The 14692-nt window shown below is 36.7% G+C and overlaps 1 protein-coding gene across 1 annotated transcript; it reads right to left on the bottom strand.

Moving 5' to 3' along the window:
• Window positions 1-114: 114 nt before the first annotated feature.
• On the bottom strand, window positions 115-14145 carry TMEM161A (transmembrane protein 161A). The gene is made up of 12 exons (XM_072404622.1): window positions 14019-14145; window positions 10622-10725; window positions 10093-10173; window positions 8887-8984; window positions 8201-8357; window positions 7122-7273; window positions 6547-6607; window positions 5896-6039; window positions 5656-5769; window positions 4939-5113; window positions 4103-4199; window positions 115-3315 (listed from the first exon to the last, which is right to left on the bottom strand). Exons 1-12 carry the CDS (start codon window positions 14019-14021, stop codon window positions 3032-3034), a joined length of 1470 nt encoding a protein of 489 aa, XP_072260723.1. The 5' UTR covers window positions 14022-14145; the 3' UTR covers window positions 115-3031.
• Between the last annotated feature and the right edge of the window lie 547 nt (window positions 14146-14692).

Below are 14692 nucleotides of genomic sequence, written 5' to 3'. Positions count from 1 at the left end.
ATATATATATATATATATATATATATATATATATATACATATACATATACATACACACACACACACACACACACACACACACGTTGTGAATATTAACACTTCAATGCAACAGAATTTATTTTATAAAAACAAAACTTTATTTCAGTGAGTTTTATTAATTTATTTCAGCATAAATATTAATTTTTAAACAGAGTCATTCTGAATTTAGGTTTAATGCATATGACGTGCTGCATTCTGTGGCACATCCAATCAGCCTTCATCTGCCTAATGTGCTCATGCTAAGTAAAATTGATAAATTGATCTGTCTTGTACATAAATGGTTACACAAATTGAATCGCATAATATAAACAAACCAGCATGTAATTTAGATTACTGATGAGTAATGATTGGTAAGGCTATGGCTTTAAAGCGGAAGTAAATATCTGACTGGCAAGATTGTTTCATAACCATAAAGACAATAAAAGTCTCCCAGAGCTGCCAATCAGGACTGTTTTTTCTTGTACATTGAGGTGATCATATGCAACTCAGTGTAAAGGTTCCATGTGACTCCATGTTGTGATGAAGTAGCTCTTGTGCCATGGGTAGTTAAAGTCAGCCCCACCAGGTCAATGAAGATGGACGAAGACACAGAAAAGAGGCCGGGCAAATATAACAGCAACGAGGAACATGGAAGCAGTTGCAGCATTTGAGAGAAGCACTTTGCAGGCAAGTCTGTCATAAAGTGCCAATATATTGAGCATATGTACACAATATGGCAAAATCCTGGATGTTGGCAGAAGAGTTTACAGCCACTTAATGAAACCTATCAGGACTGAAATATAAAAGATGCTATTGTCAACTTATTTTGAAAGACGCTTGTACCAGGGCAAACACACTTATCTTTACTTCCCAGGTAAACAGCTGAAATAAGAAGAGTAGCTCCCATATTTATATCCTGATATTTCCTTTAGAAGAGGATAGACACAAACTTCCATGTCTCTTCAAGCATCTTGTCTAAAACTGGCTATGGTTCACCTGTTAACTTTTGTTTCAAATCTGTTACACAGTAGCAGATTGTTTTCAAATCTGCTACTGTGAAGAAGTTGATACAAGAAAACAATACTTGTGTACAATCTAAATGTGGGTTTTAGGGTTCAAGACAGATTTCCTAAAATGTATTTGTTCAGCAGAAATACCAATACGTTCGTTGTCTTCTAAACCTGAGTTTATATGCTGCCATAGCTTAAATAAATCTGAAAGATAAGGCTTTGTATAGGCAGACAATCCCTTCATATTAGAGCACAGTACAAAAGTAGCACAGACGTACCTGGGCAAAAAATACTAAAATCTCCACTGACAAAAGTGCATTGAAAACTAAATTGGAAAATCAAGGTTCTTTTCTAAATCAGCAGTATGTCTACTGGCAATCTGAGACTTCTTCAGACATCTCGCAAAAATGATTGGTAGCGAAGGATTGATTGTCCTAGATGGCCATTGCCGAGTGTGTGCATAACATATGTAAGGCCAAAACATGTCTGTTAAACAATTGTTCAAACAAATAAGTGTTGACTGTATGGACTTTTTTTTCCTTTTGGTTTCATAACTATAAAGAGCAATCGGCTGTACACTAGCTTACTGTATGAAGCAACGAGCAACATGCAAGATAAAGTAACCAATGGCAAGCAATCAGAAATAACATTTCCTTAGTCAGGCTGTAGTGAAAGGTTTCTTTTTTTAGTTAAGACCTTTCCATTAAGGGACACTTTTATTACCCCATTTAACAATTTCATAAGAATTTATAGAATGCATGTAAAAGTCTTTCCCGCTCACAGTGCATCTCATACACTTGACATGATGGGACAGGAAACAGAGTGGTTTTTATTTAAATAAATTAAAAGCTACAGGAATTGACTTTAGTATGGACAGCAGGTGGTACTGTAAGTGTATTTTTTTTTTTTTTTTTTACTTACGCTTACCTCAATGCTTTCCTTTCCAAGATGCAATTTTCTAAAAACCTACCATTAGGTTGCTGCTTCCAGGTTCTGCAGCTTCTAGAGTTCAATGGAATTAGTTTCCGCAATGGCGGCTCTATTGAGTTCCACTGCGGCAACTAATATAATTGGAATAATAGCAGGAACTAGAAGAAAAATGCACAGGGAGCAGCCGCAGCAAGCCAACGGTACTGATGTGCTTCCATTAGAGTGTTCAGAGAGGGTTTCTCGGGAAGGTCAAAACACAGTATTTAACAAGCTTACCTCCTACAATTCTTTACAAAAATAGGAGGAGCTTTACTTTACAGAATATCTAAAACTAAAACAAAACAAGAACTCAAAGGACTGCAATAAGCTTAAATATTTAACATATTTGATTTTGGGTTTATATGCACTGGGTCTACCAGAAGTGGGAGAAACCTCTATTGAAGAGGGATATGTCAAGTCTTAGCTTGGCTGTAAAATTAGCACTGCAGAGACTACATGCTGGGGGAGGTCCTGCAATAGATCCATAGTATTCTATTTGATCAGAGACTATTTTACAGAGCCTCTGACATCCTATGGAAGTTAAAGCGCTGGAAGCAGAGAACACTTATTTGTGAGTAAAGGAAAGGATTTAACTCTTCCTAGGGTACGTCTTCAAAACACATTGAAATGGTAAAATGGCACAGAATTACAATTTGTATTTCTTATTTCTTTTCTAAAAAAAAATAAAAAATAAAGAAAGACATGCCTAAGAATGTTTGCTGATAGAAACATACCTTTCTAATTAGCATAAATCATACCTGAATGTTATTCATTATTCTAACCATCAAATTATTATAAGGTTTTTAACAATTACTCTTTTACCATCAAGAACAGTGCTCAGATCTATTGTTGTGTCCTTCAAATAATGTAAGGCAAGTCTTGTCTTCTTGATTATATTCCCTTTAAAAAATAATTAAAATGATTTCCCTTAAAGAGTACTCGTATCCCACAATGATGTTTCACCATTGGTGAAGGAAGACCTTAGGTATTGTTCTCACTACAAACAAAAGTCACAGTCTCATTAGGATTTTCCTTTAGGATGAAGAGCCCAGGTACTGGTGAAAATACAGACCAAACAGGCTGGTGACAATCTGGCACACAGAGACCCACCAGGTCAGGAAACCAAAGAGACCACGAAAGAAAATAGAAGTGAAGAGATCTCGAAAAGCACTGAGCGCTCCTATTATATGGTCCACAGCAATCTGAACATCCTCTGTGTCATCTTCTTCTTCAGAGGATACTGTTGAAGGTTCAGGAGAGACGCCAACAACAGGTGTAAATCCAGCTTCCTCTGGATAAAACCCCCAGGAATAACCACCTGGAAATATAAATTATTACAGCTTATTACATTAATTAGTTTTAAAAGGAATGACACGTAATACCTTCAGATATCAAAATTGTACTATTATATATTACTTGAACCTATACAAATGTACTTAAAATACTTTAAATTGTGCAGTCTTTGACTACAATCCAATGAATTCATGTTGAAAATGGAGTAAATAAAGCAAAATTTGCACATACTACAATTTCAGTACTGCTTTTAGAAAGAAAAAAAGAAATGTCCTTCAAGGAAACTTGCACTGTAACACCCTAAGAAAGGTGACCCCAACACCTAATGACACGGGAAGAATAGGTTTAAAAAAAAAACAAACAAGAAAAATAACCACATTGTGATACAGCTAAACAGATGAAATGTATTTAAAAAATTGTGAATTATGGTATTTTAAATAATTTATAGAAAGTATGTGGTAACTTTAACCCTTTTCATTTGCTACTTAATACTTTGACTTAAGATGGTCAAAAGAAAACACAAATGAGAAAAACAATTTTCCTTTTATCAGACGGTTGAGTGTATGTTGGTTGATGCATCTTTATACAGAGTACAACCTGCCTCTTTGAAACACAAAGGCTATAGACCATATCATATGTAACCACATCTGTTCTAGTTAAATAGAGCCAGGCTACCAGGCTGGACACTTAAACATGGGACAGGAAAACAACATCTTATTCTTTTGGACTAAGAGTCGTGTTTTGGGAAAAAGAGGATTAATAAAATAAAACAAATGTTAGTGCTGATACCCCAACTGTTCAAAGTTACTTACCCAGTGTTTTCAGCAAGAGAATGCAGTGCAGGGTAAGAATAATAGGAGCCAAGTACTGAAGAGCTACTACAGTAAGGTAGCAGAAGATACGAGAAATCTGTGCAAGAAAAAAAAACTAGGTTTAATTACACTGTAGTGGTTGTTAAACAAAATCAAAGAAAAACCAAGGCAATCATAATAATTAAATGCTGTGTAAAGTTTTTTTTTTTTTTTAACTTACCCACTTCAAGCAAGGTCAGCTAACTATTTCTTGGCTTCTGTACTAAAGTAAGGGAGTGATGTTGATAATACTTTTGTAGATTATCCTGGACTATATAGTGTAGTACATATCTCCCCAAGAAGAAGCTGTAAGGATCTTTTCCTCACAAGATCTGGGCTACTTAATATTCCAGGGAATTCCATATTCTTGCGGAAAAGATGACAACATCACCCTTGCCTAGGCAGTGTGGACAAAAGTCCAAAAAAAGGCCCCTTAAGCTATCTAACATATCTAACAGGTTTCATTTCAATTTAATACAGTGTTCTATCAATGGGAAGGAGGCTTATAGTAAATAAATAGACCTTGCCATGGTAGTGTCTGATTACCTTACAATTTTACATAGCATCCACAAAACATTTTTTGGTTGTCATATATTTTCGGTTTACCATAACATATCAGTATGTTAAACAATGATGTAGTAATTTTGTATACTTTTTCTTATTCTACACAACAATAGTTTTATATAAAAAATTTAAACACTATATTACAATTTTTTTGGTATCGAAGTCCCTGGATAATAAATACATATATACATATATCATCCAACTATATCTTATATATTATGCTCACTACTTACTTTACGTTGGATCTCCAACATTGATATACGACCAGCTTCTCTTTTCATTTGCTCCACCCAACAATCAGCCAGTCTCAGGTAGGCCTGTAAATGGTAGCGAGTCAAAGAGAGACGAAGGAGGCAAAAAAACACGATAACCCACAGGCGGAAGGTGTTGTATGTGGAATCAGACATACTGTGAATAAAAATGTAAATTACATTACAACCACTGTGAACCCAAATCAAGATGTGCTAATCAGTTCTGCCCTAACTGACAACTTTATTTTACAATAAAACTTTTGGTTGGCCTAAAGTCCTATGTATGTTTTGGGTTCCTAAAGACTGGTGGGCCTGCCAACAACCAAAGGTAAGCTGAACCTAATTTTCACCTAGTGTTCTGTTGATTCTATCATAGTGGTCTGTTGATTCCAAGGTCACAAAGAATTTTGCTGAAGAGTAAACTTATACTTTATCACTAGGAATTTACAGAGGTTTTTTATTTAATGACTTAACATCTCTCTCAATCAATCTGATATATTTGGATTTTGTAATATATTTTTGAACTAAAATGCTACCTCTTTCTATGAAAAAGGTGACTTTGATAACATTTACATAATACATTTTTATTTCACATTTTTTATGATTACTGTGTAAGGTATGGCAAATCATCCTGAAGTGTTGTGACTGTGCTAACAATTTTAACAAACATATAAGTAAAGGTCTCCTGCTTCAACTTACAGCTGAACGGACTCCTTTCCCATCGGTGCATTTAAGAGAATGTCTCTAGTGATTGGCCGAATCCACAATACAACCGCAATGACAGGAGGTAAAAAGCTGGCATGAAGCAGAAGCCTAAATGAAATAAAAAAATGGAAGTCAATAACACAACACAACACTGGTACTGAATATAAAAAAAGTGAGAAAGCAATAATTTAAATACTGTTTTACAGAATGTTTTATTTGCAGATCATAACTTACTGTAGAAATGGTCTATCTGCTGCCATCTTGAGAGCATCTAGATGAGTCTGAGCCAAGCGTAGGCCAGGAAAGGTTAAACAGCCACCAAGGAAAGAGCAAAGTGCAACCAAAGCAATTTTGAAGGCAAGTTTGATAAAAGGAGTCCTAGGAGAAAAAAAAAAAAAAAAGTATTATAATTTTTTTATCAGATCCACCCAATTTTTTTCAAGTATTGTGAATGAAGGGTGTTCATTCTTTTCTGCATCTCAGTGCTACAGATCTTCTCAAGCCAAGATCTTCTTAACGGCAGTTCTTTTTTTTTTTTTTACATGCACACTGTTCAAGACTGTTTCTCAACAATAAAGGTGGGCATGCATTAGCAATGCTATCCCAAACTGGTGCACTTATGAAAGGGTAGGAATAAAGGGGCACGCTTAAACATTAATCCTTTAACAGGAATGGCCTTGAAAGCAGGATCAGCAGGTATTCTTAATGAAAGTCTCAGGTTTAAAAGGATTGAAAAGAAACTTTCCAAATCTCATATGAGATTTTAGTGATTAGGTTAGGATCTACTTTAAAACAACCTGCACTTGTGTAGACTCATTGGTGTTTAAATAAAAGTATAACACTGAACTGTGTGCAGGTTGAGGTAGATCTAGAACAGACACTTACGACACCTGCCAGCCTTGCTGCTTCATTAAAAGTTCCAGATTGTGACAGATGCTGTTCAGACCTGTAATAGAAAGTTTATTGTTGTATGTAGTTTATGTAAAAAGCACATAAATTAAGACACATGAGCCATACTAGAAAATGTATTACTATACTGATGATTGAAATATGGGCTTCAAGCATAAATGGTGTTACCACCTATCGGGGCTTGGAACTCACTTTTGCATTTAAAAGCAGAGGAATAAAATTATAGTCTTTGGTTTGTTCCCAAAGATGTTTTGCACTGTATGGACAAGGTGCTGTACTGCGTCATAACTACTTTATGTGTAACACTAAACAAATGAAATTGTTGCCCATATTTTGTGGAAAATGTAATATGCTGATAATTCTGTGACAGCACATTAGAACCTTCAGCGAAAAAATGGACCATAAAAATTACACACCCTGTGTAAGGAAGTGATAGACCGTACTTCATACTGATGAAATAAATTGTTTGATCAACACACAGAATAGGGATTACAAAAAAATATACAGATATTTCAAACTGTTGAGAATTATGAATGAGTGCTAAGGCTCACCTGATTCCAGTCCAAACTCCAGATATTCTTCCCTTACAATCATTACTATCATGGCAATGAGAAGAAAGAAGAAAGCAAATGTCAAACACACGGACCGCTCCCCACCTTCTTCAGAGCGGAAGTAGTGCTTCATCATGGTCAAGAGGATTTTACTGAGTGCCTCAAGATAAGGAAAAATGACTTGAGAGAGACCAGCATTATCCTTAAAAAAAAAATTATTCATTTTAAAACTATAAAAAGTAATTATACTGGCAGAAAACACAACAACAAAATGCCTGCCATTATAGTCAGATGGTCCCCTTCTGTGGTCTTCTCTGACCTGGTTTTACTTTGTTACCAGGGCTCGACTATCTCTGTCTTAATGCTTACTTAAGCAGTCTCATTGGACACTGAAATGCCAGGTAAAATGGCTTAGTCGTGAAGTCAGAAGAAGTCAAGTCACAGCAATAAAGTGAAAATAATTAAAGAATGACATAAAAGAAGCTTTTTGCATAATAAACATAATGAACATGATTCATCAAAGCTCTCCAAGGCTGTAGAGGATACACTTTCAACAGTGAAGCTGGGTGTTTCAGCAAACCTGGAATGGATCTGGTCCAGGATTCAAATAATTTGCTAGCAAATAGCACTATACTTTAAAGAAATCTATGCTAGGTTTACTGGATCACCCATCTTCACGGATGAAAGTGTATCCTCTACACCCTTGGAGAGCTTTAATAAACCAGGGCTAATGGCTAGTGATTTTTGGTATAGGCTTTTAGGTATGGTTTTTCATTAAAATTTTAAAATGGTGCACACATTTTTTTCAACATATTTTATGGAACATAACTAGGTTTTACCTAACAAATTTAATTATCATGTAAGTACGAAAGAGAGGAGGTAGATAAAACCAGTAAATCAGTCATTGTCCTAAGCCTCAGCCAAAAAACAAAAACGCTGAGTAAATATATTAGGAGTATTACATTTACATGTGTGTCTAAAACTATAGACTACAGAAATCTCTCATACACTAAAAGTCTCAATGTGCATGTTTTAGACACTGAATACCATCAAACCTTAAACTTGTTTAACAAGGATACATGGAGAAAACAACTGTTATCAGACACCAGAGAATTCCAATGTTCACTTCATTTTGGGCATTCACAAGACAATAATATCCTTCGGTGAACAGGTAGATGATAGTTGAATACAAGGCAAAGTCTATAAACCACTGATACTCCAGAAAATAGCGAAGAACTGCAAATAAAACACACAAATTCATTAAAATATATGGACACGTGAATCTCAGTAAAAGTACATGTGCAATGTCAAAAATACTACAAATAAAAAGGAAGCACTTTTAATATTTACTGTATAGTAAAAAAAACACAATCACCTTGCCAATTCTAAGGGCAGTCAAGGCAAAGGGCAGATAGCTCAAAACCCATATTACTAGTGCTCCCTGACAGCTACTCTGCAGATGGCAAGAATACAAAATACTTTTGGGTATGAGGGAGAATGTGACATAATGTGACATAAGTATAGGTTAGAATCACTTTAGGATTTTTTTTCAATCCTGTTCCTATTATAGTGAAATGGTATTAGAGGGACAAGAAAGTTTAGTCTCTCGCTAACAAAGACAACAACAATTTTTTTTTTTGGCTTAAACATAGGGCACACTATTCATAGCTGTGGAAACATAAAACACACTTATTTCACATTGCATATATGTTACACTTTTGCATACAATATCACAATTTAGCCATGTAAAGTGAAAACATTTTACCAAGGGCATCAATGGTAGTGATTGGTTGGGTGTCCAAGTGCAGGTCTATGTCTCTTGGCACTGTCAATGGTTTCTCTTCTGTCATCCCATTAACTCTCCTAACAAAAAAAAAATAGTTATGAAATATCCATGTAGAAAAAAGCTGCACCATTCTAGCTTTTTGGACAATTTCTTTCTTTCTTTTACCAACTGTTTTACCAAAAAGACTTCCACAGAACAGGTGTTCGTTTTTTACTGAAATATTATACCTTTTTGGCATCTATGAATCTACTAGCATGGAGAAAGATTCCCTCCAATGGTTAGCAGCTGTTGGTACCCCAGCATTGCTATGTAAAATGCCCATTGATAAGAAGAATATATAAAAATGGACCGGCTGGTACTGGAACTACTCAGCTTTTCTGTCACTTAAAGGCAGCCATCAGACTGCTACCATTCCTGGGTGTCTTGTTCCTTAAAGCTGAATATTGTAATGTAAAATCTCACCCACTATTCAGGTGTATAGAATGGTGTAAACATTCTAAGGTATAGACAGCATAAATAGGTTGGTTCTCCACCCCACAAAGCTTATAGAACCTGTTATCTATAAATACTTAAGTCCTATACAACTGCTACACTTTTTTCTGTTCTCGAGTAATTACATTGAGAATGGAAATTTTTTCCTAGGATACATTTTCCCATTTACATTGGTAATTGGAATTATTGGATATACCAACCAGCCCACATATCCTCTTCAATCACCACTTCCAGCACCCATTCTGCTCAAACAGAGGGTAGCAGAGACTTTTACTATACAAAAACACCTCCACCAACTCAACCCACTTTAGAATTCAGATTATATATGCAGAATTTGCAGCTAAGAATTTGAACACAATATGCAGAATTAGAAGTTTACAAAAAGCTCGATGCCCTTGCTTTAAATATCTCAAATTTTATTTTAATCTTCTTCCTGGATAGGGCTGGCAATGTGTCCAAAATCTCATTCACTTTTGCATTCATGACTTGCAGCAAGTCAACACTTATAAGCTAGCTTAGTCAGGTTTTTTTTTGGAAAGCTTGTGTATTAATAAAAACATGAGTAGTCTGTACTGGTAATAGACTTGAGTACTGGGATATACTAACCCCTCTATGGCCATCTGTGGCTAACTTTATCTGAATGGTAGTGAATACCATCAAGATCCAGATATCTGGAGTTCACAAAGAACTTACCTATCTCTCTTGGCTTTTGGTTTCTGCTTCCCAGCAAGTGCTCGCAGTTCATCCTCAGTTGGGTGTTTGTAACGAAACAAGCTATTTAACAAAAAACAAAGAACATTAGATGAAGGAATGTTTTTTAGAACAATATGTTGAGGCATTTTAAGTCACACAAACAGACAAGAGAAATTTTAAGGAAATTAGTAAAACCATATCATTGCTGTGCTTGAGGAAAGCTTCAGCAGTCATTATGAATACTATTTGGAGGGCCTATGCCATTGGATTTTGGACTTGTCGATGACATCGTTTATTATCAGCCTCAGATGGTTCCTGAGATCATTCTGAAATTTGTTAATAGGTTCATTTGGCCTGAAGTTGTCCTTCTTACCTGTATTTTTTCTGATTCAGGCATTATCTTTTTGATTTGTATGGGATATATATATATATATACACACACACCATGAATACTGTATAGGGATTGGAACACTATAAGGAACATCTTGTCATACTGCAAAACTGTGCTATGTGTATAATTTAAACTCACCTTCCATTACATAGGATCCATCTTGCAAAGGAGTAGTGAGGGGAAACTCTCTGCATAATACTGGCCACCAGTAAAGTGACCACCATCTGTATCCCCATAACAGCCTAAAGAGAAAGATAAAAAAGAAACAGCAGAATAAAAAGAATCACCTCTGGTTATTTATGGCACCAAGTACTAGGAATACTAGGAATAGGTAAAAATAAAAGATCTCACTAGGGAAACAACTGGTCCAGTCAACCGTATTTGAAGTTCAAATAAGCAACACAGAAAAAATTACAGTTAATCCGTATTATATATTACCGGTGGCTGTTACTTGATCCCATGGGGCCCAAATTTCCCCAAATTTCTCCAGTTTGTTATTAAGCCTAGCTGACAGATGTGCCATCAGCCAATTATCCCCTACATGTGTCCTCATTTCCGCAACAGAGGTGGGTGATTTCCAATGCACCGAGATGAGGCATCTAGCCGTTGAGAATATGCGTCAAAAGAACCTTCCTCGGTTTAGAAAGTTCATTTATGGGGACATTCAGCAAATGGGTCACTGGATCTAAACTAATAGGGGTTTCCAGTATTTTAGTGAGCAAACCAGTCACCCCACTCAGTAAGGCACTCCCTTGCCTTCGTTGATTTGCATTTTACCACTCGAGTCAATAAATCATTTCAAACACCTAATGTGTCTAAAACACAACAGGTACATGAAAGGAACACATCAACACAATACGAAACAGCCTTTATTTGTTTCATCCAGGCTCCAGGGAGATTTCAAATATATATTTGCATGGAGAACTAAAGGTATATAAACACGGAGAAAAAGTATGGATTAAAAAAAAGGTTAGGCTCAGGACAAACTTCAAAATGTAACACTTCTTCTTGTCCTCTTCTGGAAAGTTAGGGTGCAGATGTCCATGGATTTGATCTTACATCTGTATGCTCAACTACTGCTTACGTTATCTTTCCATGTTGTCACAGCAGAGTAAGCAGAGATGAGAACAGGCCCTAGGTGTCGTTTAGAAAGATTGCCGGGATGAAATTCTCCACACATTCTAATAGATAATAATTCTAATTCACATTCTAACACAACTATTTATCTGGTATCCTGTTAGGTGTAGTACCCCATGTAAATTGTAATGGGTTCAATCAAGCTATAGAGGGTTTGAGCCAACTTTGTACTGGTGATCTTGTTGCTGAAATGTAGAACTTTGAATAAAAAAAGCCAAAATGAATATCAATGACTGCTGAAGTAAAACATGCTCCAGTATATCTGATGTCATTAGAGACGAAACCTTCACCTGTTCCTACTCAGATGCTCTCCTGCTGCCTTACAAAAATACTACACAGTGCCAGCTGTCATCATCAGTTTCCTCAAAAGGTCATTTTATATGTCACAAAAAAAATGGTTTATTATTTTAAGATGATTTACAAATTCTTAGAACTCTGGTAAATAGAAAGTTGAGTCCATTTAAAAACTTGCATTTCAAATTTACATGCACAGATGCCTTGGTCAATAAAGAAAACTAATGGCAACAGATTGTCCTTATGGAATAGCACTGTAGGAAAATATTGTGAAAGCCATATTTTTTTAATTTAAACTGACCATTGTGTTTATTAGTACCACACTATCTTGTGATTTGATGCACACACTTTTATCACATTTCATTCTTTATTAAACATCAGCTGATCGGCCTTTTATATGGTATTTTGTCAAATATAAGGATCTCAGTTTGGAACAGCATTCACAATGTGGTAAAGTACAAAATGAATTCTTGAATGACATCTGGATTTCCAATATACAGTTTGTGTACCTCTGATGTCACCAGTGTCAACCTGGTTCCACTTTTACTGTATTTTTACTCTATAAGTCAGCGTCATGAGTGTGTGTAATGAGAGACAAACAAGAACTGCTACTGCAACCTAAACCAAGTATTCAGGTTACAAAAATGTTGAATTAAAACTCCTGACTTACATATTAGTTTCAACACCTGGGTTGTCATTGGAGTTGAAGAAGACCTAGGACATGTGCAGACTATAGGGAATACCTACCTGTTCCTGTACCCAAAAGACATTTTTGTTGGTGGAAGCCAAATAACCTTACTGCATATTTTTGGAATGTGTGAGAAAACTATGCAAACACGGGGAGAACCTGCAAACTCCATGCAGATAGTGTCCTGGCCGGAATTCAAACCTGGAACCCAGCGCTACAAAGGCCACAGTGCTAACCACTGAGTGCTAGCCCATGTCAGATTCACTGCTTTAAAAATAGACAACATAGAGTTACAGTGGAACAGAGAACAGATAAGGATCATACAATGCAGTGTACAGAATGGGGTGGTGTGGGATGGAGAATGAACACAAGGTACAGAATGGGGTGGTGCTGGGAATGTTGGAAAAGTTTACAGAATGAGGTGATGTGGAATATGTAGGTACCCATCCCCCACTGTATAAAAAATTCCACGGCTCCTGGTGGCTTTTTGGTTAGGTTCTACGCATTATGGCGCATGTGTCATGTAGCTTAGAGTCAGCCACTGGGGAGGAGTGAAGAGGATCGCCATCTCCAAAGAAGTCAGCTGTGGAGCTGGCTGGTGGTGAAGATGGCGGGTCCCTAGGATGATGTGGTGATAGGTCCAGGACCTGTCATCTCTGCACAGGGTAAATATGTTCCATAAGCAGGAAATATGCTGTGCATACTTGCTGAATATGGCTCTCCACCTACCGCAGAGTTTAGATCCACTTTAGGATGTAACTGATGCTAGGTCAGTAGAATTGATCACTATGTGCATTCTTTGGAGAGGGAGGATGGTGAGTGAGAGGCTTCCTGCTGCATCCTCCACAAAAATAGCAGCAGCTGTTGGAGCTATGTTGGGGGACAGCTGTACAGATTTTCACCCCTGACAATCATAAATGTGGTGAAAAATCTAGAACCTGTATGTAGCGCCGGACAGTTGGCTTCTCTATTGCAAGCCTTCCCCTGTGATAGAAACCCAAAGGACATTTTTACTACCGTATAAAAGTTTGGACTTTGGAGACGTGCAGTAAAGCACAGCAGCCAATCAGAATCCGATAATAACAGAGCGGATGTATTGAATAAGCCGTTTTATCACATTCTAGGGATAAGAAGTTTTTATTTCTGTGTGACCTTAACCAGGCAGCAATGGTACTTTACAAAGTCTGCATTACATACACTGTATAAGGTCCCCTGTGAAATGATTACATCCAAACACTAAGCACATCCTATCCAGCCTTATAGCAATGACATAATATGAGAAACCCCATTGATAGGTTTGTCACGTTCTTTTTCTGCATGCAACTTAACTCATTGTAAAGTCCCAGGCAAGTAAACACAATGACACACATATAGTAAAGGGAAAGCCCAGCACATTATCATTAGGTATTTGCTCACCATGTTGGCGTGTATTCTCGGAGCTGCTTTACAAGTGTAATTTAAATTTCCTCAGCCATGTGATGACAGAACAGCTGCAACAAGGGCAGTGCGCTGTCCCTTTAAGGAAGTTAGAACCACTTTTGCCATCTCGGCCAATCAGGATTCGAATTAGCTATGAGTGACAGCTTTACTACCAATTACGTGTCGCGATGGACCAGAGAAGGCGGTACCTTTGTTATTTATATTCACTCAGTGTATCCGGGTAGCGTGAGGTCAGCAGTGAAGCATGCTGGGAGATGTAGTCTTAGTGGCTGAACTGCATGAGCTTGTGCTTTGTACATGTCACAAGTTCAGTCAGGACAGGCTTTGACAAAAAGCATATAGAGTATGCAATTTTCATTTAATGTGCAGTGTGAGCTATTCAGACTTTTGTGGTATAGTAAAAAAAAAAAAATTTGTGATTCACCTTACATCCAACACCCCTCCTTTTAGATTGTAAGCTCTCTTGGGTAGGGTTCTCTCCTCCTCCTGTGTCATTGTATGTATCATTGTTTCATTTGCAACCCCTATTTAATGTACACATGCGTAATATTCTAGCGCTAAAAAAAAATAAATATGAAAAAAAAGTTTAATAAAGATAAATGACATGTTACAGTGCACACCATAGGGCTCTCACAGCAGTGTTAGCACAC

This window comes from Pyxicephalus adspersus, chromosome 3 (assembly GCF_032062135.1).
Source record: "Pyxicephalus adspersus chromosome 3, UCB_Pads_2.0, whole genome shotgun sequence".
Lineage (NCBI taxonomy): Eukaryota > Metazoa > Chordata > Amphibia > Anura > Pyxicephalidae > Pyxicephalus > Pyxicephalus adspersus.
The sequence above is the reverse complement of the archived record's forward strand: the minus strand, read 5'-3'. Positions and strand labels throughout refer to the sequence as shown.

Bases quoted from the DNA above. Each gene is read 5' to 3' on its own strand.
- TMEM161A (XM_072404622.1), bottom strand. The intron at 5,114-5,655 runs GTAAGTTGAAGC...TTTTATTCACAG, and splicing joins GGAAAGGAGTCCGTTCAGCT to TATGTCTGATTCCACATACA. The intron at 4,200-4,938 runs GTAAGTAGTGAG...TTTCTTGCACAG, and splicing joins TGTTGGAGATCCAACGTAAA to ATTTCTCGTATCTTCTGCTA.